This window comes from Leptonychotes weddellii, chromosome 9, assembly GCF_054177405.1.
Source record: "Leptonychotes weddellii isolate Sample4059 chromosome 9, ASM5417740v2, whole genome shotgun sequence".
Taxonomy (NCBI): domain Eukaryota; kingdom Metazoa; phylum Chordata; class Mammalia; order Carnivora; family Phocidae; genus Leptonychotes; species Leptonychotes weddellii.
The window spans coordinates 4,597,385-4,622,346 of record NC_138377.1 but is presented as its reverse complement, the minus strand read 5'-3'; the positions used below and the strand labels follow the sequence as shown (position 1 = coordinate 4,622,346).

Below are 24,962 nucleotides of genomic sequence, written 5' to 3'. Positions count from 1 at the left end.
TATGCCAGAGCAGAAAGCGCCTCACATACACAGTTCTGCCTTTTGGAAATTGATCTGTAGGTTTTACAGACTATTTGTATCTTTGGTAAAGTATCTCAGATACAAGGCTGATGGGGCAGTTTGCAATCACAGGCATCATTATGAATAGGTCGAAGCTGCACACCCATCAACAATGGCCTAGAGTTACGGGCGTCCGTCAACACTGATAAATGCTACCAACCACGTGTAAAAGTGAAACCTGCCCCTCGTATTTAATGGCCTCCTGAGCTCTAGAAGGCAATGCATCCTCAGCGCAGGATTAGGCAACTTATCTGCAGATCTGCATCTTCTCTGAGAAGAAACAGGGAGAATGTCCTTAAGACCACCTGTGTGCACCGATGTCACCAAAATAGCAGGGTGAAGAATTTACACAGCATTTTCCAAAGTAAGTGATGTCCTTCACAGTTAGGACCTCGGAGATGATGTGCAAACTTGTAGCTGAGGAAGACTGGCCATCCGCGGCCTGAGAACCGGTGGCTTTCTGGGCACACCATCCCTAGGCCTTGGCCTCCCGGAAAACCTAAAAGCGCCCTGTTGGTGTGTGCCCCCCGCCACCAGGTCCTCCTCAGGGCAGCCCCCTGCAGGCTGGGGAGTGGCCGACCTCAGGCCCATCCTGCATCTCTGCATACCTGGGGCAAGCACAGCTCAGGGCACAGGCCACGTTCGGACCTGCTCCAAGAGTAAGCAGGATGGTTTGCGTCAAGGCTCAATTCAAAGGGCCTGTCCCCACTTAAAGAAAAGGAATACACAAAAAATATTAATCATGTTTTCCTTTTAATAAGGCTTTTTACTCAAAAGTGTAGCTTTGAAAATCTCTAGCTTGTTGTGAAAACCAAAAAAGCCAGGGAGCCGCCTCACTTCGAACACTGCCATGGCGAGCTGGACCGACGCGGGAAATCAAATGCAACACTTTAAAATCAGAGCCAACATTTAAAATTAGGAGGATGATGCATGTCCTACTGTGATTCAAGGAGAAAGGACAAGTTCTTAACACAGTAAAACAAAACACAAAAGGTAAACAAATCTTTAGAAATCACTAGGTGTGTGTGTGTGTGTATTTATATAATTAGGATTATCATCAACATTTAAAACTATTAAAAATAAGGTTGCCACCTTCACTTTTCTTTCAGTACTGGGGTGTTATTTTCTTAGGAAAAAAAAAAAAAGTTTCACCCCAACCCTCAAGTTGCCAGATCTCAAGCCCGCTCTGTGCTGTACAACGCCCCCCTCCCCCACGCTGAGCCCCCAGAGCGCCGACACCCAGTCCTGCTGTCGTCCTGGTTGTCAAGATGACAGGCCTACAAAAGCACAGCTGAGAGCAGAACTGCATTCTTCCCCAGGAAGAAAACACATTTGCCCACAATGGGTCTACAGAGTCTTCCAAAGCACCTCATTGGTGGCTTGATAACCTGTTCGTTTGCCCAGAAGCAAGATGGCAATCTTAATCAAAGAGGGAAGCTAGATTTTTTTAAATAACTTAAAAAAAATCGTTTTTATATAAAGCAGCAAAAACATCTTTTCCTCTCTGCAGAAAGAAAAATGTGAACAAGAAAACACAGCAATGTAAATGGACGGTTCATAAACTTGCTCAACTCACCCCCCCCCACCCCCACCAGACGGCACCTCCTCTCAGGGCTACTGCTCTCTACCACGCTCAGTGCTATCTGAAGAAGATTCTTTGGTGCCTTCAGTCGCTCTTTTACTTTCCTCCTGATTTAAATTTCCCTTTTCTGACCTGGTCCCGTTGGGGATAGAGTTTTCACCATTCACGAGCCCGTTTTCCACAGCCTTCGCCCTGCCGACGGCCTCGGTGAGGGTGAGGGCCTCCTGCACCCCGGCCTCCTCCTCCAGGCTCCGCAAGGCCAGGGGCAGCCTGGCGCCCCCCGTGCCACTCTCCTCACACCGGGGCAGCGGGGCCCCCACCTGCACCTGCTTGCGATAGTGCTCCCGGTTCGCAGCCGCGCTCTTCACCGCTTTCTCCAAAATCTCTTTTTCTCCTAAGCGCAGCTTGATGGCCATTGCTGCACGAACAGAAAGGTCGTGGTTTTTCAAGAAGGATTTGTCTTCCTGGAAAACGAGAAAGAGCAAAATTAATTATAAGAAGTCTAAATCAGCAAAAGTACAGCGACAGAAGGCAGATCAGTTGTTGCCACGGATGGGGGCACGAGGGAAATGTGAGGGGTGACAGAAGGTTCTAGAACTTGACTGTGGCGGTGGCTGCAGGACTATGTGCTTATATCAAAATGTACACTTTAGAAGCGTGGGTTGTTTTGTATTTAAATTACACCCCGAGAAAGTGATCATAAAACCAAAATGGTGAGCCTAAATCAAACGGTGTCCCACCACATTTGACAGGGAACTTGGCTTATTTTAAAAATCATTCCTTGTCTGTCTCATGCACTGCCAGGCCCCAGGGCTCGGCACTGGGCTGAATGAATGAATGAAGGAGCGAGATGCATGTGAAGTTAGTGGTGCAATGGTAAACCTGGAAAGCACAAATGAAAACTCAGAATTACAGGAAAGTGTTGAATAATTTTTAAAAATTCATCTTCTAGTCAACAATGCCTCAAGAGGATTCTTTTGATAAGTATAAATGTGTTAAATAGGAAAATATTAATAAGTTGAATGAAAAATATCAGATATACAACGATTTTGCTAACAAAAGTCATTTACATTTAGAAAGGAATCTCTTTTTAAAAATCCCTAAAAACATGACAAAGCTCAAATCCTCACTGAAGCGATCTAATTACCTCAACAGTTGTTTTGTATGTTTTTAAAAGAAGCGAGGCTCGATCTTCAAGAAATGTCCAAAGTCTGACCTCATTGTCCCAGCTAACGGGATATTCAGAATTACCCAAAGTGAAGATTCTGTCGAGAGCATTATCTCCCAGCAAATGTTCCTTCAATTCTTCTGCAGAAATACAAACAGCCATCTGTGAGGGAGGAAACAGCACGGCTTCTCATTTTAACAAGCAGCCCACCTTGGAAAAGATCTTCCCCAGCGACGTCACCCGCCTGTGGTGAAAAGCTCCCCAGGATCGATGGGCTGGGCCAGGCCAGGCTCTCCAGAGTAAGTCACTACTAGCCCTCCTGATTGGGAGTCCAGACCAAGCCTTGGCACAGCCCTCCATCTCTCGTTGCTTTTATGAGGGACACTGAGAGCTTTTAGACAGTTTCACAAGATACGTTTTAAGGACAAATCTACAGGGACACGTCCCTTATTCTGACGACAGCCTTCTCGCAAACCACGCGCTCAGTCACACCAACGGGGTCAAAAAGACGTTCAGGTGAACAATGTAAATAGTACACACGGGTGACAGCACAACAATCCAGTGACCCTTCTAAATTTAAATCAGATTGGTGCTCATGGCAGCAATGGATCTGACAAAGCTATTTATCTCCTCTTACAACACATAAACCACAGACCGAAAGAAATAAGAAAAATGGACTATAAAAATCTTAGTTAATGAAAAATGTGCCTTTTTCCCTCACTTGTCAGGAATTTAAACAGAAATTACAAATAAGCATAAGTGAACAACTCAATTACCTTCAAGTATATTTAAGAAGAGGAAAGGATGCAGCAACAGCTCTGAGCATTTCAGCTCCCGGCACATTATCTTCAAGAGACCCAAACATGCTGATCCTATTCATGCTCAAGAAATACACCCCAACTTCTTATGTAATTATGAGACAGTATCTCTTTCAGAGCAAAATGCCCCACAGCTGTCACTATTTACAATTCAAACTGAAGAATCTGCTGCCAGCAAACCAAACTTTTATTAGTATTAGTTAGAGGAATTCAAAGAAGAATACATCAATTGTCTTGACACGACAAATTATCTTTCTATGACTAAAGAGACACTAAAGAGAATCAGCAGACCTAAAATGATTCAGGCAGTTTGTTTTTTAAGGAAAAAAGAAGTTAATCTAATGTTCAAAAAAGAAATTTATTAGGTGGCATTTGTTAGCAAAAGATCATGATAAAATTCAGGGTTTTTATATTTTGGATCCTATAGTTTATGTTCTTTGTATAAAGTGCTGAAAATTTAAAACATGCTTCCTGAGTGGTAGAGATTTCTTTTCAGAAACCCCCTCACTAAGGTCACTGGTTTTGTTTTCTTCCTAAACCCGCCCAGGGTCTGCCCTCAACGTTGAAAAGCTAAGGGGCAGAAACAGAGCCTTCTCTCTCTGCTACTTTTAACAGTGAAACTGGGCTTATTCACTCTACTGGGAACATGAAACCACCAAGGGGGGGTGGAAGGGGACATGAGGCCGTGTCACCATGTGACCAGAGGCTTCGTGAGTAGGCCCTTTCCCCTGCTTGCCTGCAGCTAACAAAGCCCTGACAGATCCTCTGAGTCCCCACCGGGGCTCTGTGCCTTCACCCGGCCACCACGGGAGTACATGTGGGGTCACCCCAGACAGTGACCAGTGCCCTAGCTCCTCAACCTGGCTCCGTGTTGAACGCTGGTTCGTCCAGACCCCTGGACTACTAGGATCTCTTCCACGAATCCTGTTCTTTGCAAACCAGCAGGAGCCACGTGGGATGCCTGGGACGCAGGCTCTGGATGAGCAGAGCTGGGTCCTGACGTGGGGCCATCACCTGCCAGCTGAGGGCCACGTTACTCCTGCTCTTCGAACTGGAGTTTCCACGTCAGTCATGTGGGAATCCCTATGCCTCACAAGCCTGATGAGAATGAGCACGAAGTCCGCCCCACACTGAGCACCGGCACAGTGACAGGGATCAGTATCACTGTCGTCTCTTGTTACAAATTCCTACAGGCTATGAACTGTGACCTTCAGTGTTCTACCTCTGCATCGTATGCAAGAAAAGCCCACAGGAAACCCTTAACTCGAGCCACGACCAAAGTACAAACTAGCCGGAAGCGCTAACTTGAGGGGCAATGAGTCTATAGCAATGTGGCTGCTCAGAAGGGGCAAGTGCCATCTCACAGCTCTGTGGGTTCCAGCAGCTGGTATCTACACTGCCTGGGTCTGGGGACTGTCTCTACCACCTCCACCCTGATGTCAAACCCTGGACCGGACAGCATTTCTCCTGCAGCCAGACAAGAGGACAGGGGGGCCAAGGACAACAGAGCCCAGTAGGCTCTGCCTCTGCAGACCAAACCGCCCCTTCCCTGCTGCTGGGGCAGCTTCCTTCGGAGAAGTGCTTACCTGTCTGCTCAACTAGATGGTAACTCACTTACTCACTTCTTCCTACCCAATCTGGTTTGCACAGGATCACAGGATTTACGGTAGTTTACAACAGCAAACACACACACACAATTACAAGTGAAACCTCAAGGAAGGGAATCATAAAGATCAGAGCAGAAATAAATGACATAGAAACTAAAAAAACACAATAGAACAGATCAATGAAACTGGGAGCCGGTGGTTTGAAAAAATTAATAAAACCGATAAACCTCTAGCCAGACGTACCGAAAAGAGAAAGGACCCAAGTAAGTAAAATCACAAACGAGAGAGGAGAAATAGCAACCAATACCCCAGAAATACAATCTTAAGAGAATATTATAAAAAATTACAGGCCAACAAATTGGATAATTTGGAAGAAATGGATAAATTCCTAGACACATATGAACTACCAAAATGGAAACAGGAAGAAATAGAAAATTTGAAAAGACCAATTACCAGCAAAGAAATTGAATCAGTAATCAAAAATCTCCCAACAAACAAAAGTCCAGAGCCAGATGGCTTCACAGGCAAATTCTACCAACCATGTAAAGAAGAGTTAATACCTACTCTCAAACTATTCAAAAAATATAAAAGGAAGGAAAGCTTCCAAATTCATTCTATGAGGCCAGCATTACCCTGATAACAAAATCAAATAAAGACACCACAAAAAAAGAGAACTACGGGCCAATATCCCTGATGAACATGGATGCAAAAATTCTCAATAAAACACTAACAGATCGAATCCAACAGTACATTAGAATTATTCACCATGATCAAGTGGGATTTATTCCTGGGCTGCAGGGGTGGTTCAATACTCACAAACCAATCAACAATACACCACATTAATAAAAGAAAGTATACGAACCATATGATCCTCCCCATAGATGCAGAAAAAGCATCTGACAAAGTACAGCATCTATTCATGATAAAAATCCCTCCACAAAGTAATAGGTCTAGAGGGAGCATACCTCAACATAATAAAGGCCATATATGGAAGACCCACAGCCAATATCACCCTCAATGGGGAAAAACTGAGAGGTTTTCCAGTATGGTCAGGAACAAGACAGAGATGTCCACTCTCACCATTGTTATTTAACATAGTACCGAAGTCCTAGCCACAGCAATCACACAACAAAAAGAAATAAAAGGCATCCAAATCAGCAAAGAAGAAGTCAAACTTTCACTATTAGCAGAAGACATGATACTATATATAGAAAACCCAAAAGACTCCACCAAAAAACTGCTAGAACTGATAAACGATTTCAGTAAAGTTGCAGGATACAAAATCAATATACAGAAATCTGTTGCATTTCTATACACCAATAATGAAGCAACAGAAAGAGAAATTAGGCAATCAATCCCACTTACAACTGCACCAAAAACAGTAAGATACTTAGGAATAAACCTAACCAAAGAGGTAAATGATTTGTACTCTAAATTAAACTACAGAACACTTATGAAAGAAATTGAGGAAGACACAAAGAAATGGAAAGACATTCCATGTTCATGTATCGGAAGAACAAATATTGTTAAAATGTCTATACTACCCAAAGCAATCCACACATTTAGTGCAATCACGATCAAAATACCAATAGCATTTTTCACAAGAGCTAGAACAAACAATCCTAAAATTTGTATGGAACTACAAAAGACCCCGAATAGCCAAAGCAATCTTGAAAAAGAAAAACAAAGCTGGAGTCGTCACAATTCTGGACTTTAAGTTATACTACAAAGTAGCAGTAATCAAAACAGCATAGTACTGGCATAAAAATAGACACACAGATCAATGGAACAGAACAGAAAACCCAGAAATGAACCCACAATTATATGGTCAATTAATTTTTGACCAAGCAAGAATATCCAATGGAAAAAGACAGTCTCTTTAACAAATGGTGTTGGGAAAACCGGACAGCAACATGCAGAAGAATGAAACTGGACCACTTTCTTACACCATACACAAAAATAAACTCAAAATGGCTTATTAAAGACCTAAATATAAGACAGAAAACCATTAAAATCCTAGAGAAGAACACAGGCAGCAACCTCTTTGACATCAGCTGTAGGACTAGGTATGTCTCCTGAGACAAGGGAAACCAAAGCAAAAATGAACTATTGGGACTACATCAAAATAAAAAGCTTTTGCACAGCAAAGGAAACAATCAACAAAACTAAAAGGCAACCTACTAAATGGAAAAAGATATTTGCAAATGACGTACCTGATAAAAAGAGTTAGTATCCAAAATACATAAAGAACTTAACAAACTCAACACCCAAAAAACAAATATTCCAATTAAAAAATGGGTAGAAGACATGAATAGACAGTTTTCCAGAGAAGACATACAAATGGCCGACAAACACAGGAAAAGATGTTCAATATCACTCATCATCAGGGCAATGCAAATCAAAACCACAATGAGATACCACCTCACACCAGTCAGAACGGCTAAAATTAACAAGTCAGGAAACGACAGATGTTGGCGGGGATGCGGAGAAAGGGGAACCCTCCTACCCTGTTGGTGGGAATGCAAGCTGGTGCGGCCACTCTGGAAAACAGTATGGAGGTTTCTCAGAAAGTTAAAAATAGAGCTACCCTATGATCCAGCAATCACACTACTAGGTATTACCAAAGAATACAAAAATACTAATTCAAACGGATATAGGCACCCCGATGTATATTGCAGCATTATCTACAATAGCCAAAATATGGAAAGAGACCAAATGTCCACTGACCGACGAATGGATAAAGAAACTGTGGTATATACATACAACGGAATATTACTCAGCCACCAAAAAGAATGAAGTCTTGTCATTTGCAACGATGCGGATAGAGATAAAAAGTATAATGCTAAGCAAAATAAGTCAGTCAGAGAAAGACAAATACCGTATGATCTCACTCATATGTGGAATTTAAGAAACAAGACAAACGAGCAAAAGGGAAACAAGAGAGACAGACAAACCAAGAAACAGACTCTAAACTCTATAGAACAGGGGCGCCTGGGTGGCTCAGTCGTTAAGCGTCTGCCTTCGGCTCGGGTGATGATCTCGGGGTCCGGGATCGAGCCCCACATCGGGCTCCCTGCTCGGCGGGAGGCCTGCTTCTCCCTCTCCCTCTGCCTGCCGCTCCCCCTGCTTGTGCTCTCCCTCTCTCTCTCGTCAAATAAATAAATAAAATCTTTAAAAAAAGAAAGAAAAAAAAAAGGGTGCCTGGGTGGCTCAGTCGTTAAGCGTCTGCCTTCGGCTCAGGTCATGGTCTCAGGATCCTGGGATCGAGCCCCGCATCAGGCTCCCTGCTCAGCGGGAAGCCTGCTTCTCCCTCTCCTACTCCCCCTGCTTGTGTTCCCTCTATCACTGTGTCTCTTTCTGCCAAATAAATAAAAAAAAAACCTTTAAACTCTATAGAACACAATGATGGTTACCAGAGGGGAGGTGGGGGGGGCGGGGGGAGATGGGGGAAATAGGTGATGGGGATTAAGGAGTGCACTTGTGATCAGCACAGGGGATATATAATTCCCATATTGTACATATTACACTATACATTAACTAATTGGAATTTAAATAAAAACTTTAAAAAAAAAGTAAACGTGAAACCTCAGGACCATGGGATTGGGGCGGGGGGGTACGTTTTCAGACAAAAAATGAAAATGCAACCACAATAGGTCAAATCTCAGTATAAGAAACCCCAAATGTCTTGTCTTAAGTAAACATAAAAGTAGATGCTCAATACATATATTTAACACTTTCTGTACCCGAAATCAGAGGCTGCAGACAAGAACATTTTGTGATGTAAACAGATTCTGTTTGCAGCGTTAATGACTCTAACAGGATGCCTGACATTAAAAAGCCTGCCAGCAGTTTCAGATCTGGAACGCAGAGTCAGCTGCCCAGTGAAGTCCTGTGGCCCACGTATGCCACGCTGACCACGTGACGTCAGGGGGCACTCACACGTCAGCACGGCGCGAGTGAGAGGAGGCTGTCTGCGGAGCGAGCACAGCAAAGACTCCCCTCTACAAACGCAGAATTTTCATGCAGACAACCCCAGATGTTTTAAGTTATCTTCCAACCCAGTAGGGAATCAGTTGTTTATTACAGATGAATATTGACAACACATCAAGAATTTAATAAAACATTTCCAGGGTCAAACAGATCCACTTCGGTTTCCAATAGTGCCTTCTCCCCTCTCCCCAAAAACTGCTCTAGTTTTAAACAATTGTATCTTTAATCTGAATCTTTAATCTAAATCTATGATTTACACTTCATGAATTTTTTAAAAAGTCAACATCTTTTTTTTCCCCCGGAAATCATTTACCTTCGGTCATGCAGAACACACGGAGAAAAGCCAGGAGCTGCGCAGAGACCGGTGGCTCGGTAAAATGCAGCGCAAACACACTGGAACTGACAAAAGTGGGAACAGCATTAGTCCCCCTGCCTGGGCACCTGCTCCCGGCAAGCGAGATCCCTTCACTCTACACTCTGCAGGGTGGGTCATCCTCAAGGGGCGCCCACCCCTCGCCTGAGCCCTACAAGTACTGCCTTGGATGCCTGGGAAGCGCAGGACGGCGGGCTTCCCGGAGAGGACGGTGGTGACTGCCGGCTGTCCAGCTGTCCAGCGTCTAAAAGCCTTCACCTCAGGGTGCACACGACATACTCAGAGAATTAAGTGTGCCCGTGGTTCTCAAAAACTGTTAACAATAATTTATGTTGAGTTCACATTTTAATCATTAATCAAATATTGACAAGTTCAATAAAAACAGGTCTGGATAATCCATTTTCATTAAGAACGGTTCCTCCATTCCCTGAAGAACTAATAAATCATAATTCTTGTCTTATCATTTTGCACCTCAAATGGAAGAAAATCGCGAAGAATTTAGCCAGAAATTCTTGAATGGGGATCATGACTTCATTACAGAAACTAATGGTGGCAAAGAATTAAATGAAACAAATTGATCCGGGTCATTAACCTTTTCAAGGTGAAAGACACCAATGATCCACAGTATTTATTTAACTTAATGAGGAGCTCAGGCCGTGTCCCCTGGAACGGACCGTGAGTGCTCCCAACGACAAAATGATATTTATCTGAAAACACTGCTAAGTCTCAATGCATCTCTGTTTAAACCTGCTGTGTAGCAGCGACAAAGACATGAAGACAAACCACTCTAGAGAAGTTGTATTAACGCACCAACTAAACACTACACAACTGAAAATAAGGGACACAGAAAGAGGTGAGTGTTTCCGTACGTACGTGGGGATGCCGGCGCGGGCCAGGACCTCAGCCTTCATGGCGTACAGCCGGTCACTCTTACTCACTCCCAGCTTTATTTTCACTCTGTCGTGTGAATTATTGTCAAAGAAAAAACCACTGTGGATCACAAACTCTGCATTTGACCGAGTGCCATAAAAAATGTAAATCTGAGATGCAGTAAAGAAAAAAATAAAGGGATATAAAAGAAATTCAACATCATTCTCAATACAGAGCAGGGCAAAGGATCAGTTCCCCTATGTTCAACTGTCCTTTCCACTAGGGTCACACGACAGCTCTACAGTGACTACACGTCTCCCCTGCAATCCCGCAACACCCCAGCTGCCCAGACTGAGTCGGGTGACAGAGGGTGTCTATTCCCGCTGCCGCGTGGGCCTGCCTGCCTCTCAGAGGAGCCTGGGCCACAGCGCTCCCTGCCTCCTCCCCGTCCCTGGGACAGCGAGACTAGTACGTACGGCTGACAACTGGCGACCGTCCCCCCTCTCCTTCTAATACAAGAGTCTCTCCTGGAACAAGATCTCAGACAATGTCTGTCAAGACACTCATTTCCAGGTCCTGTGGCAATTCGGCACCTAGCAGGAGGGTTTCTAACTCTTCTGAAGGAAGGGCCGATCAGCACTTCGTTAGTTGGTTTTGTCTCAGTTGGAACGTCAACGGTGGGTCAACGGCTGACATCAGTTCTGCTTTTGGGGGTTAACTGCTTGGTCATAAGCCCAATAGGCAGAAAGCAGGCATTCAAAGATGCGCATTTTCAAATGTACTGAAAGGCCTGACCCTGCCCCCACCCAGGTTATGAGAGAAAAATTCACGGATTAAAGTGGATATGTAAGATCCACGGCTCCCAGTCCCCTTGTTTTTGCCATTTAAATAAACAGCCTCTTTATAAACAAGGTTCTAATCAACAGAAAAAGAGAGAGAACAATGCGGATTATGTAATCGAAAACTGTGTTCTACTGTCATAACACAAAGTTTATTTTCAGTTGACGGGATCACAAATATTAGGTCAACTGTGCAAGTAAGTGCCTTCACATCTTTTTTCTTTGTGGACCCAAAGCACAGTATGTTTCTTACAGCTTTGGGTCTCAAGATGTGTTCCCTAACCAGTCCTAAATACAAATCCCCCACTTTTCTGAGTTAGATACCCTCTCACCCTGATCCACGCAGTATTAACCCACTGCCCACTGGCCAGCCGACCTTATGCCGCCTACCTGCTCTCCCGCCCGGAAGTCCCGCAGAGCGACACACTCACAGCGATCATCTTCCAGGTTGTAGCCGGTGGTGATCTAGGCGGGGGAGAGGGTGACAACTGTGAGCACCAAGGTCTGCGGTCCCCTCACTCATGAGGGTCTTTTTCGGCAATTAGAAGATAAGAGATACCCAAAGGTACTGCGCTCTGCATGCTTTACTAAACTGACAAAGAACTGCTTGGTTATTTCCATTAATCCTGTTTATACCAGAGATTCTTATACAAGATTCTGCACCTCGAGTAAAGGACCTAACTATTAGGAAAATACAGTGTACAGATTATCACTCGCTGGCCTCAAGCATAGTCACTTGTCCCAAAGCAAGCCCCACAGACGGAAGCAGGGTCTCCTGGAGAACTCTAGCTGAATAGCAGCTACGTTTGGCCACCAAGAAATGAAAGTGTGTCTTCCGCTGGATAAAGAATCAGGGAAAAAGAAAAGCCTGTTTCTAGATTATGTACATATTTTACCCTGAAACTAGAGAAATTGAAACTTTCAGATAAGCGAAGGGAAAATAAAATAACTGAGCTGTAGCCTATCCATTTTCAGCTGCGTGCTAGGCTGTTAGCATCTCTAAGCCCACTCCCTACACCAGAAGCCTGCATCTCTCCCCAATCTCTCCTGTCCTGGGGGGCCAGGCAAGTCCATGTCTTGATGCACAAGGCACAGAGATATTCCTGGTGCCACTGCAGGTCAGCACTTGAACTCCTAAATTATCCTTTGGGTTCTTTCCTTCCTCGTCATTGCCCTGCGTGGCCGAGGTCCTTACCATTTGCAAAAACCTTCTGACTGGCTTCAAATTCCTCACTGTCCTTCCTGCATCTCTAGTGACACTACAGTGTCGACCTCCTGTTTAAAACCTTTTGGTGGCCCTCCACTCTACCCATAGGAAAAAATCCAAATTCTTGAGCACGGCCAATTTATGAGGAGGCCCATGTCTTCCTTCAGCCTCTTGACCTGCTATCGCCCGCCACACCGGTCTCTGCTCCAGCTCCCTCATGCCTAGAACTACCTTTTGCACCTGTTTTCCCTGAGTCCCGGCTTCTTTAGGGGTGCCTGCCCTTATCCTACCCAACCACCCTGCACTCCCAGAGCCCCTGTGTTGTCACCCCTCATCTAACACCTGCCCCACCAGCCAGACCTGGAGCTCCCTTTTCACCTGTGTCCCCAGCGCTGAGCACTCTGTACCTGACACCTGAAACCCTTTGATAATATTTACTTGATGCATGAACCACCAGGGTAAGGAACGGGGTCCCCAATTTATATTAAAAGCTCCTTCTGGGGCGCCTGGGTGACTCAGGGGTTAAGCATCTGCCTTCGGCTCAGGTCATGATCCCAGGGTCCTGGGACAGAGCCCCGCATCAGGCTCTCCCCTCAGCGGGAGGCCTGCTTCTCCCTCTCCCACTCCCCCTGCTTGTGTTCCCTCTCTCGCTGTCAAATAAATTAAAAAAAAAAAAAAAAAAGCTCCTTCTTAGACGTCCACCCCTCAGAGCAGCCTCCCCAATCTCTTTGATTGTCTGAAACTGCATGTCCTGAGAATCATCACTCCAGACCGCTGCAAGTGCTACTTGCTCATAAAGGTATCAACAGCTTGGATCCAAAAACTTACTTCTGAATCCAGGGAATGGCATTTTTAGGATGGAGGGCAATGTGACGATCATCCTTAAACCCAGTATCCCCAGAACCAATGGCCTATGAACCGTCTACCTAGAAACCCCTCATGCTTCTGCTCTGCAAAGCCAACAGAGACACAAAAGCGACAACAAATGAATGCAGCTCCCAGGAATCTGGCACATCTCCGCTCACAGGACAGTTTCAACACTTGATAGGATCAGCCCTGGGAAGTTCCTGCCCACTGTCAAAATCGCTGTTCTGACCCCAAAACATGATTCTGGTGACAAGGATAGAAGAGGAACTGCCTGAGAGCTCCCTGCCCTGAAAGTCTGCAGCTCCGCAGCCGTGTTTACCCGGGACCCGGCAGGAGGCGCAGATAGCAGGAGGGCAGGCAGGGAAGCAAGAGGGGCAGGAAAGGGCCAACAAGAAACAAAAATAATTAGGTAGAAACACGGGAGGTAGACAACAGGCCAGGAAGGGAGGCTCATGGAAGGGGAGGCATGGGGCGATGTTACACAGGGCACCCAAAGCAGCCTTCCTTGAGGAAGTGTGTGAGTGGTCTTGCAGACAGTGTTTCAGGCAGCAGGAACAGCCCATGCAAAGGCCCAGAGGTGAGTGTGTGCTGGTGTCTGAGGAAGCCCAGGGTCCCAGACCTGTGTGTGCTGGGAGTATAGTGGGACAAGTTAAGCAGGGAGCCTTGTCTGTTACTTATAAAAACCTGGGCTTTCACTTTGAGACTGGAAGCCTTGTATAAATCTAAATGTTTTAGATGTTTTAATACTCAACCAGAAAGACCTTGAAAAAGAGCCTCTCTCAATTCTGCTTAAATTTCCAGGAGAGTTATGCTCTCAAATACAAGGGCTGGTTACTTCAACATGCTTTACCTACTGGAACGGACACAGTGGCCTATAAAGCACTTGGCAGTGTCCTCTGCACAAACCGAACCAGCTCAAGAAAGGAAAACTGCTGCTTACATTATTCTGAACCAGTCACGCAGAATTCAAAGATACATCTTATCTTACAATTTAATATGATGTCCATGAACTTGCCTGAATCTGTTTCTCCAAGTGGCTAGGAAATGGGCTCACACATGCACCATCTCTGGCCCAGGGACCAACCCAGCCTTTTCCCTTCTCCCCTAGTTCCCTGCCGCTCCTGGTCTGGAATTACTGCTGTAGGCTCGGCTCTCCCATCTCTGCTCCCAGAAGCAGGTTTTTGTCAGAAGCACAGCGTTGCCGGGTTACAAATTTCTACCTACTCCCTCGGTGGTAGTCAGAACAGACAGACAACGACTGTCAAGATAGACACACACAAAACAGAAAATCGGCTGTCTGAAAAGCCAAGCCTTAATTTCAAGGACCTTACTTTTAAAAAGAGATTAACTGTTAATACATGTGATATACGACTTCATAGTGTTAAAAGATTCTCAAATTCTACCAGACGCAATTTCCCTTGAAATCTTACAATTACAACGGAAAATGGTTCAACCAAGGTGTGGAGTTAAGTATTCAGGGAAAACGACCACTGTAAGAAAAAGCACCAGCATCTTGTAGAAACCTTCTAAAGGCTAGCAATGCTTCGCCAGCTCTGGGGTGGGATGCAGACTTTATGAACAGCGCTAGAGAAAACACAGCATTCGTGGTTGTCACCAATGCATTATTTTTATTTTGAGATGCACTAACTTTTTGTTTTTTACTCCTAGAGGGAAAAGAGTGAATAGTTTAATCCGATTTACATGAAAGCAACACAAAAACCAGTGTGTATATAAAGGTGTGAGGGCGCAAATGCACACAAAGGAGAGAAAGATTTGCACAAAACCATTAACCATGTACCTGGAGGGTGTTGAGCAGAGGGACCCGGGCCACGGGCAGGGCCGGGTGCTGGCGGGGTGCTGGAGGGGAAGGGAACCTCCACATTTTATTCCCGCAGAGGCCTCTGTTTAACTGTTTTTGTTTGTTTACAATAGAGTATGGACTTTTTAAAATTTGAGATATAAAACAATGAACTCTAATCAATCAAGTTTGAGAACCAATGATCTAATCCAGTGAAGCAAAAAGAAAAATACTATAGTCAAGTATTAAAAGCTTTTTGAAAAATTTTAGAACTTCGATCTTGTAATCAGTGTTAAGATAGCTCTGAAAGGAGAAAAAAAAAACAAAAAAGAATGAAAGTAAATAAAATATACTGCTCCTTACTATGGCTAATTAAATTAAGCATATCTAAACTAAGGCAGAAATATAATTGTAAGAGGGGAACTCTTCATTCTCCACAAGTTAAGAGTATGCTTGTTGCTACACCTTTCCAAATTAGCACCAGGGTATTCCAGCTTCAAGTGTTTGGCACGTGTTACATGTGTTCTGGACGTTTCGTGGGGTTAGATGTGAAACACTCATTTACAGCATTTTTTAAGCCCGTTTATAGTACTGCTAATAATAACAAAGGGAGCTGATGTTGAGAAAAGATGAACAAAAAAGTAACCAAGCTGGTATTCCAGTTATAATGCTTAAAAATTCAAAATATTCTGAAGTTGATCCTATTTCTGTGTACGGGTATCAGGAAATCTTGCTCAGACAACCCCCTCAGCACAGAGAGCGCGTCAACCTCCACCGTTGCCGGGAATCCAAAGAACGCTGAGGAACAGGGAGCCAGCTTCCGTGGCTTCCTCCTTTCACATGTCGTAATTAACAATCACCCTCAAATTTCCTTATTTTCTTAGTGTCTCCTACCCGGTGCTTCCCACGCCAACCCTGCATGCGAGGCCAGGAGCCAAACGCCCCAGAGCGCCTCCTCCTGCCCCAGCACCAGGGAAACCAGCACCAGCTCCTGAACAAAAGCAGGTTAAGAAGCGGGGCCAAGGATGTGGCAGTGTGTCAGGTGAAGGGAAAGGGAACAGTGAGCAGTCAGAGAACGTAATGGCCGGGAATGTAGTCAGCAAAGAGAAAACAAGGAACAGAAAAGGAAAAAGAAGAAAGGTGTTTTTTTTTTCCTTCAATAAATCAGTATTTTAAGACAGTAAGAAAAAAAACTTTGGTTTAGTCTGTGGTTCAATAAGATAAGAAAATGAATGTTTAGGCTGGAATTAGGGCTTAGCAAATAAATGCAGTTCACTGTGGTTTCTGAAAGTGGAATGAGATTCAAGTTCCTGGTTTTTAGGATTCAGCAAACGCAGAGAGAGAAAAACACCAGCTTCTCTCTGTGGGAGGTCGGAGGGGTGGCTCGGCTTGGTTCTGCCTGCTCCCTCTGGAGGGAGGCAGCAAGGGGGCAGGATTTGCAGGTGGAATGTCCACTCTAAAGCTTATTCACCACAGCTCCCCGGATTAAACACAACGCAGAGGGGGCGTTACCAGGCCGTTGGTGTGATTGCACATGTCCCATAAAGGAATCAGCGCCAGGGTCACCCGGGAACCGTCCTCCGTGGGAATTTGGTTTTGTCGAGTCATAACAGAAGAGACTGCCCACCTGTAACGATCAGAAAAGAGGTGAACTACGGTAGGCACATTTCAGAGCCCAGTGCAGTGAGACCTCAACAAGAAACTCTGGTTTGTCTGACGTCTCACCAGTGTTCAAAACCTTATCCTAAGTACCACAGGTGATGATTGGCCTTCTTCATCATCATTTAAAATTAAATCTAGGGCTGAGGGGAGGAAGGGGAAACTGGGAGGGAAAAGGAGACAGAGAAAACCCAGGGGTGAGGATAAAGGGGGGATGTTCCATCCAGGGAGACGGAGGGTCTGGAAGGAGGGCCGGGGACAGAGATCTCCAGGCCTCCAGGCTTCAGCGCGGCCGGGACCCCCCCCCCCCCCGCCCCGAGCCCACACCACCTTCTCCTACCCAAATGCTAACTCTGCACCTGTATGAAACCTCAGTGAAAGGCAAACAACATAACTCCTTTCTGACCAGAAACCCTCTAAGAACTCAACAAAATGTGGCATGTTATTTTTTATTACGTTGTGCAGTCAATTAAATCTTTTTGTTTAAAAAAAATTACATGATTTCACTCATATGTGGAATTTAAGAAACAAAACAGAGGAGCATAGGGAAAGGAAAGGAAAAATAAAATAAGATGAAATCAAAGAGGGAGACAAACCATAAAAGACAATCATAGGAAACAAACCGAGGGTTGCTGGAAGGGAGGTGGGTGGGGGATGGGGTAACTGGGTGATGGGCATTAAGGAGGGCACGTGATGTAATGAGCACTGGGTGTTATACGCAACTGAAGAACCATTGAACTCTACCTCTGACACTAATAATACACTATATGTTAATTAATTGAATTTAAATTTTTATAGAAATCCCCACTTTACACTAAAATAGTCTATTTAAAAAGGGGGAAAAGTCCTCATGACCACCCCACGTGAAAGTTAATCTCCACTATCACCTGGCCACCTTGGCTAATCCCACCACTACAGGTGAGGGCAATTTCTGTGTGGTTATTAAAATGCTGATCCTTACCCCAGCTGTCCATTATAACTTCTGCAGGACTACCTGTCTGGGGGCTTTAACTGGTCACAGCAGATCACTTCTTACTGAAGTACTTCCCACTTCCAAGATCCCCAGATCACTCAGAAACCACCCCCCAACACACACAATACACAACACACACCAAAGATGTTTTAACACACACACCCCCCCCACAACCATCCCCCGCCACACCCCAACACACACACACACACACCCCACCCCCCACCCCACCCCCACCAACCTGTAGTCCTCATAAGTGAAAGCATCCTTCAAGGGCAGTTTGTTGGCATGAGGATGGGTCTGGGAATTAGAAGTTTCAGAAAGCAGACGTGAAAAGAGAAGAAGGGAAAACAGAAATCAGTCAGCAGAATTTCATTATTTAGCTGCCTAACAGATCCTAACAAGAGCCAAATGAAGCAGGAGGCGTCCAGCCGCGCTACTGAGGGATCATCGTGCTATTATGCTCTCATACATCACTGTCAACTTAATTTGTTGTGCCCAGCAGCCGCCATAAATCTGCTTCTTCATATTTCGATACCAGAACCCACAGACACCACGCAAAAATAAAATTTAAGGTGGACTGACTTAACCAAAGGTGGGCACACCCACGCACTGAGAATCTGATCCAAACTGAAACCGGGAGCCTCCGAAGTTAGGGGTCTGTCCTGGCCTTCCTCGAATCCTTCTACCCACAAGCTGCATATCCCCTCATGAATACATTTCAAATCTCGTCTTATATCGATAAAAGGAGCAATTAAAGGCACTCTAATAAATTGAAGGTTCTTTCATTTATCTCCGACTTAAATCATTTGGATGGAAATCAACTTATGTGCAAATGAATCATATACGTAGTAAATGAGGCTCAAGTACAGAAAATCAAGAGAAAGAGTTTTGTGAAATAATAAATTTTACAAACAAGACAAAGATAAAACAGAGAATGGCCTATTTAAATCGGACTACATTTTTCCCCCTCTGGACAAAAGAACATTTGGTAACGATGTCCCAAACGTCACACTTATGAGAACATTTTATCCATTTCCTATTCTCTCAGCACAACCACCCCCCCCCCCCACCCTGGACCTTTCCAGCGCTCAAAAACTTTGTCTCAGTTAAGAAATTATAAGCTGTAACAGCATAATTTTAATCTTCGGTTTCAATTCCGGTCTGACAGAGACGGCAGCGAGTGACCAAGTGAGCAAACGGCCATCCCAAAGACGCGACGAGACCCCGCTGTCCGGTCTCCGCGCCGCTGCCGATGCGTGGAGCTCTGTGCAGCATGCAGTTTGTATCCTGGAGCATTAGCATCACAAGTGCACGGCCATTTATCATCGCTCCCCGTAATGTACTTGCTGGCACCGCGCGCAGGACAGTAGGGGATGAGGTAAAAGTGGCTCAAACCGTAAATCAATTAGAAAACAAAAGCTTGTGCTCAGTGCGCAATTTTAGGCAAATTATATACTACAAAAGGCTGCCAGTTGGGTGTTAGCTCCCAGGTGCCCGCTCTCTCCTCTAATTCTTCACCTGGTTTTAACCCTTAGGATTAAAAGTCAAAACATAATGTGTAAGTTTGAAATGTTGCAGGAACATAAATGAAATTAAAGAAGGTATGTCTCAAGTCAATATATAAAATAACATATTGCCCAGAGGAATTTTCCAGCTGCTGGTGGCAGATCGGGATTTTCTCTGTTAAAAAAAGAAAAAAAAAAATCCGATGCTTTGGTCAACCCCAGCGATGATGCGAGAATCCCAGGGCTTGAAAGTTCTTTCCAAACTCTTTTTGTAATGAATGAAATGGAAGGTCATGTCCTAAGAGCCTAAAGATGCTGTCCATTTACCATTATAAAACTTAGCCATAACAGTGTTCAGGTTTTTCCTTATAAAAGTACAAATTCAGCAGATAAGAACTGTCCCTCCACAAAACCAGAACCACTGAGCCGGTAAGAAGCAGCACAGCAAGGACCTCGCCTGCCGAAACCCTCTCTCACTTACGATACAGTGACACTTCACATCTGCGCCACGGCGGACGGGGGCAGGATGGCGCACACGCCACCGCATTTCAAACTCTAGGACGTGGGAAGCATTGTTGTTTTTGCTATTTTAAAATACTTTAATTCATTTAAACTGTGGAATGCACTATGGTATTTAGAGAGTTGGTAAATTCCAACACTCAATCCCATAGGTATTAAGAATCTGACCCACCCTCCCAAAAAAAGTCTGACTTACTGAATAGAAGAAAGGATGACAATTTTCAAAACTGGAATGCTGAATGTCAAAATGACTTGAGCAACGACCTTCCACCATTGCAGGACCCTGAAACAGCTGTGGACTCTGCAACCTTACTCAAACAAGGTAACCTCAAGGGCCAAAAAGATGGAAAACTAACTCTCCAAAATGTTTCCCTTCCTCCTATTTATATACCTTTCTTACCGAAAACAGAAGTGCATGCTCATAGTCCTGGTGAAGTCGTAAAGACAACTCAGGGGGAAAAAATATGCAAATGCTTTCCTCAGATTAATTTTGATGATTATTTGGCTGTAGGGTTATGTAATATTTGCAGAATCTGTTAGAAATAATTGTTCTTATATGCTTAAAAATTAGGGTGTGCCTCCTGTATGTAATTCTGGTATAAAAAGCTATTCTGCCACAGAACACATGCACTTAACCGTTATGCTGAGGCACAATTTAATTTGACACTGTGGAGAAAGGCAAATAACTGCCATTTCAACAGGGCTCTCACCACTGTGGCACTATCGCCACCTACTGGCCTCAGGGTAGAACAGGCAGAGCCGCAGAGTTCCTCAATTCCTGAATTCCTTCCCAGGATTAAGGCCTACAAAGCAACTTACAGTAAACCCAATCTAGGGTTTATCTAGAATAGCTACTGTTTCAGCTTTACTCAAGAAAAATTTGGTTTCCAAAAAAAAAAAAAAACAACACCTACTCTACCTCTTAAAAGTATTGTACAATAGTTCTACAAGGATCTTGAACCATTGAAATATTGAAAATGATTTGCGTGTGAAAAACATTTAACTTTGAAAAGAAGTAATTTCACATATCCTGAAAAAATGAACAAGAATAAGAAAAATACCGGTTTCAAACACTCCTGAAGCTCTGGACCCAATGATTTTTTTTTTTTTTTAAACACCAAGTCTTTTTCCTGCTGAAGACCAAGTTAAGGCTTAAAAACACATCTTGCAAAAATTTTAATATTAACCCAAAGTTGTTTGAAAGTTCCTAAAATGTTCTTGGATGAAAAGTCTTTAAGGTCATCCATTAAAGGCAGGATAAACATTCCTCACCTTATAAAGCAAAATCTGATCAAGGTTTTGTTTATCATGACATATCTTCTCCAAGAGAAGACATTCCTAAGTTGTACTTTAAAAAAGTAGGGGAGCCTCGGTCACTCAGCCGGTTAAGCGTCTGCCTTCGGCTCAGGTCATGATCCCAGGGTTCTGGGATCGAGCCCCACGTTAGGCCCCCTGCTCAGCGGGAAGCCTGCTTCTCCCTCTCCCACTCCCCCTGCTTGTGTTCCCTTTCTCGCTGTGTCTCTCTGTCAAATAAATAAATAAAATCTTTTTAAGAAAATAAAAAGTAAATTAGAACAGAAAGCTTATTCTTTGTGGCCAATTAGCTTTCGCTGTGACTCGTTTCCGAGACATAGATATACCTGGGATGGGTGAGGAGGGCCATCAGGCAGTGTCAGGGGCAAGTCTGGGATCTGCCAAAGCATTAACTCCCTCCCCACCCCCACCCCATAGAGACAGGGTTAGAAACTAGCCACAGATTTTTCTGCAGATTTTTAAATGATTGATATTTTTACTTTCTTGAGCATTATAAATATTTGAAGTTGGAGAAATAAACAGTTGGTGAAGCTCATAATCAGTCTTGAAGCCCTGAAGAGCTTACTTTTAAAAGAGGACTCCTGTTTCCTTATGTGAACAGGCAACCCAGTGAAGTCCTCTTCCGTTCCCTTTTCTGCCAAAAGGAGGTATTCCAGATGAGACACAGTAATACTGTATCTAGTACAAAATAATCACTGTGTTTGGGAAAGATTAATATCTAAAATCGCTTGTTTGGCTTCAATAAAAAGAAGTAATATTGCTAAATATGTAAGTATGACATTTTGAAGAATTTACCATATTGCCTGGGTCTGGTAGCTATGCTTAAGGAAATTAAAAACCACTACAGTCAGCATATTTGATCCTTATTAAAGTTCTGTCTTGAACTATCACTCACATAAAACAAAAATAAACCGAGAGGAAATTTAAATAAAACCTATGGATTACAAGAGTTTGAAGATGAAAAAAATGAACAATATTCTGGCTTTAAAAAATTGATTTAGCATGCAGCTTCTCTTTATAGTCCCTTGATAAAAATGAAATCTCCCTAACAAACACTTAATAAAACCTGTCAATATCTCTGGAAAGAAAAATGACACAAATGCATTAAGTATTAAATACCCTTGGAAAAAGTCACATATTCCATGAATTTTTGATGCACTATCTTGACATTAATGTAAAACCTTGGTATTTATAATTGACAGAGATTTAATAAAGTGTAAAAGAAGATGGCTGCAGTACGGCATGCCGATTGTTGGGGTTGATCAGAAATGAGAGATACAGACGTGCACTTAAACTAAATCAACAGTTAATATGTGTTACACGGATCAGCTGCAGCCTTATTTTAAGCTCATACAACAAACCTTTGTGGAGAACCAAAATAAGCAGACTTCGTTATTATGTGAATTCCTAATTCAGAAACATCTAGTATGGGAAACAGCTTTGCAACAGCTCTGCACACGAACAAAATGCATTTGACTTAAAGTTTGTTTTCTTTTTAACATCTAACAGAAAGCATTTTTAAAATAAACCAAACCAAAGATAAATGCTCCCACATACAGAGAGAGAGGCATTTCCTAAAATAATTCTCAGAAGGAACTGTATTCAACCTGAGGAAAGATTCAAAACCCTCTAAGGGGGAAGAAAAAAAAAAAAAAAAAAAGGATTAGAACACACAAATGGCCTCTAAGACACAAACACCAAACACTTTCCAAAATCAGATCTTTATTTTCTAAAAAACACTCACCTCCACCTACACAGATTTTTATGAGGAAATCAAGTTGAACACATTTAAATAATCACCTTCAAAGAGGCATTTAAATATACTAAAAGGAGAGCGGCTCAGTCCTTAAAAATGACTCCTAAATACTGTATTTTAAACAATTTACAGCCTGCTATAATATGTACTTGTTAATTTCAAAAATATATACGGTAGTTCAGTGACTTATTAATGGTTCTATAGTATCAGGAAGGGCAAAATACAAAATTCAGAAGTTGTACCTGGTTTAAGCTGATAAAAAAATAGCATGCAATTAAAATTTTCCACCTAAAATATGACTAAGATTATATTTCGCTTTACTTCTTAAGTGTATATTAAAAGGGACAGCAGGGTTAACTAGCTGTGGGTAGTCACACCTAACTCTAGTGATGGTTCCGTTTCTCTTATTTCTACAAGGATAAAATCAGTCACCGAACCTCAGATCTGAACTCTGTGGGTGGATGCAATTAGACGTTTGGGAGCTCTTCTCACGGAAGCAAGAGCTCTTTGGTGCTTTCAATGCCACCTGAGAGAACCTTCCACAAAGCAGCCCTGTGGCATCCTCCCTAAGCCCAGTGTGGATCCAGGTCTCAGCAAATGTTAGGTCCATGCAGATTGAGAAAAGAGAGGCAAAAGGCAGCTTCAACCACCCCCTATCCTGACGCCTGGGGAGACCTCTCCTCTTCAACGCAATTCCACGAGAGTGGGCAGAAGGAAAGAAGGGTTTCCCCTGCAGGAAGCTGAATGGAGGAGACAGGGCAGAAGAAAAACAAAAAGAAGAAAGGACAGGGCAGGAGAGGACAGCAGGACAGAACGGGGAAAACGCAAAGAGTGGGGGTTTCGGGGGTGGGGGGCAGAAGGGAGATTTACACGGAACACGAAGGCCTCTCCCCCAGTGAAGGCCGCACAGGTGGCATGCTCCTCATGCTCAACCCGCCCTGCGTTTTCTAAGTGGACATAACACAGTTTAACAGAATGACAAGCTGCAAAATAGCTACCGGATCTAAAATTTAGTTCTGATGACCATAAATCAGAATCAAAGCATGGTTCAGGTATTTGGCTCTTGAGGGAAAAAAAATCAATTTTTAAGACTTTTATTTTTAAACACAGATTACATCCAACTCTTCAGGGAATTTTCCATCATAAAGTTCTTTGAATTCACTCAATATGATCAAATAAATACATCAATACACATTAAATTTAAATGATTTGCTTTTCACTTACATATACATATTTAATTTTTCTACAAAAATGCGTATTACCTTGTAATAAAAATGTTTAAATTAAGAAAATAAGATTAGTGGAGAAATATCAACGTCATTCAATAAATTTACAAAATTACTCTAAGATGGAAGAATTGTTTTTTTCATTGGAAGGCACTGAAATCTATAACCTGTATTCAGTTTAAATTAAATTGAAATTTGCTGAAACACTGCAAAAGATATGCCTCTTCAAAAACTTTACTAGTCACCAATTGTAAACCCTGAAGATAGACAACCATGAACCAAATACAGTTATGATCAATCAGCATTTTCTGACTGCCAACCATTTATCCACTGACCAAATATTTATTGACTCAGGGAAGAAAAAGGTGAAAATAGGTTAGGACTAGAAATTCATTCATTCAACAAATGTTGTATTTACTGACCATGTGAAACGGAAGGCACTCTGGCAGATGCCGTGTGATAGGTGGGCAAAAAGACATGGTAACGTCCTTGCAGGGGGGTAGGAGGGTTCTGCCTACCGGCAGTCAGAGGAGTCACTTAACAACAAGCCGGGGGACCCTTCTCCGGGGCCACCCTGGTCAACCACCCTGGGTTCCCTGCTCTGCCTCCTCCCGGCCGACCCCAGTCTGCCACTCTGTGAGTGTGCGTGTGTACGCACACGTGTGCACATATATGCACATGCGTGAGAGCATTTGACACCTGTTTCTCTCCCACAGCAGGGAACCTCAGTGAGGCAGGGACCACGCCTGTTTTGATCACCAGAGAATCTCCAATGGCTCGCATGGTGCTTCATTCAAAGGGCTCTTCCTCCTTCAAGTGCTAAGGAAACAC

General features: G+C 43.6%; 1 protein-coding gene across 7 annotated transcripts in view; it reads right to left on the bottom strand.

Annotated features, from left to right (window-relative positions):
- Positions 1–794: 794 nt before the first annotated feature.
- Positions 795–24,962, bottom strand: part of SETD3 (SET domain containing 3, actin N3(tau)-histidine methyltransferase) — an 80,080-nt gene continuing 55,912 nt past the window's right edge. For 2 of the 7 annotated variants that reach the window (XM_081829957.1, XM_081829956.1), the window contains exons 7-13: positions 18,050–18,108; positions 16,692–16,806; positions 11,698–11,772; positions 10,472–10,638; positions 9,539–9,624; positions 2,790–2,950; positions 795–2,106 (exon numbers count right to left, since the gene is read on the bottom strand). In XM_081829957.1, the coding sequence (XP_081686083.1) occupies positions 1,675–2,106; positions 2,790–2,950; positions 9,539–9,624; positions 10,472–10,638; positions 11,698–11,772; positions 16,692–16,806; positions 18,050–18,108 (1,095 nt within the window). In that variant the 3' untranslated portion in view covers positions 795–1,674. Of the gene's footprint in view, positions 2,107–2,788; positions 2,973–9,538; positions 9,625–10,471; positions 10,639–11,697; positions 11,773–16,691; positions 16,807–18,049; positions 18,109–24,962 lie in introns of those variants that run through there. The other 5 variants (XM_081829959.1, XM_081829960.1, XM_081829961.1 and 2 more) reach the window with 5 other exon arrangements.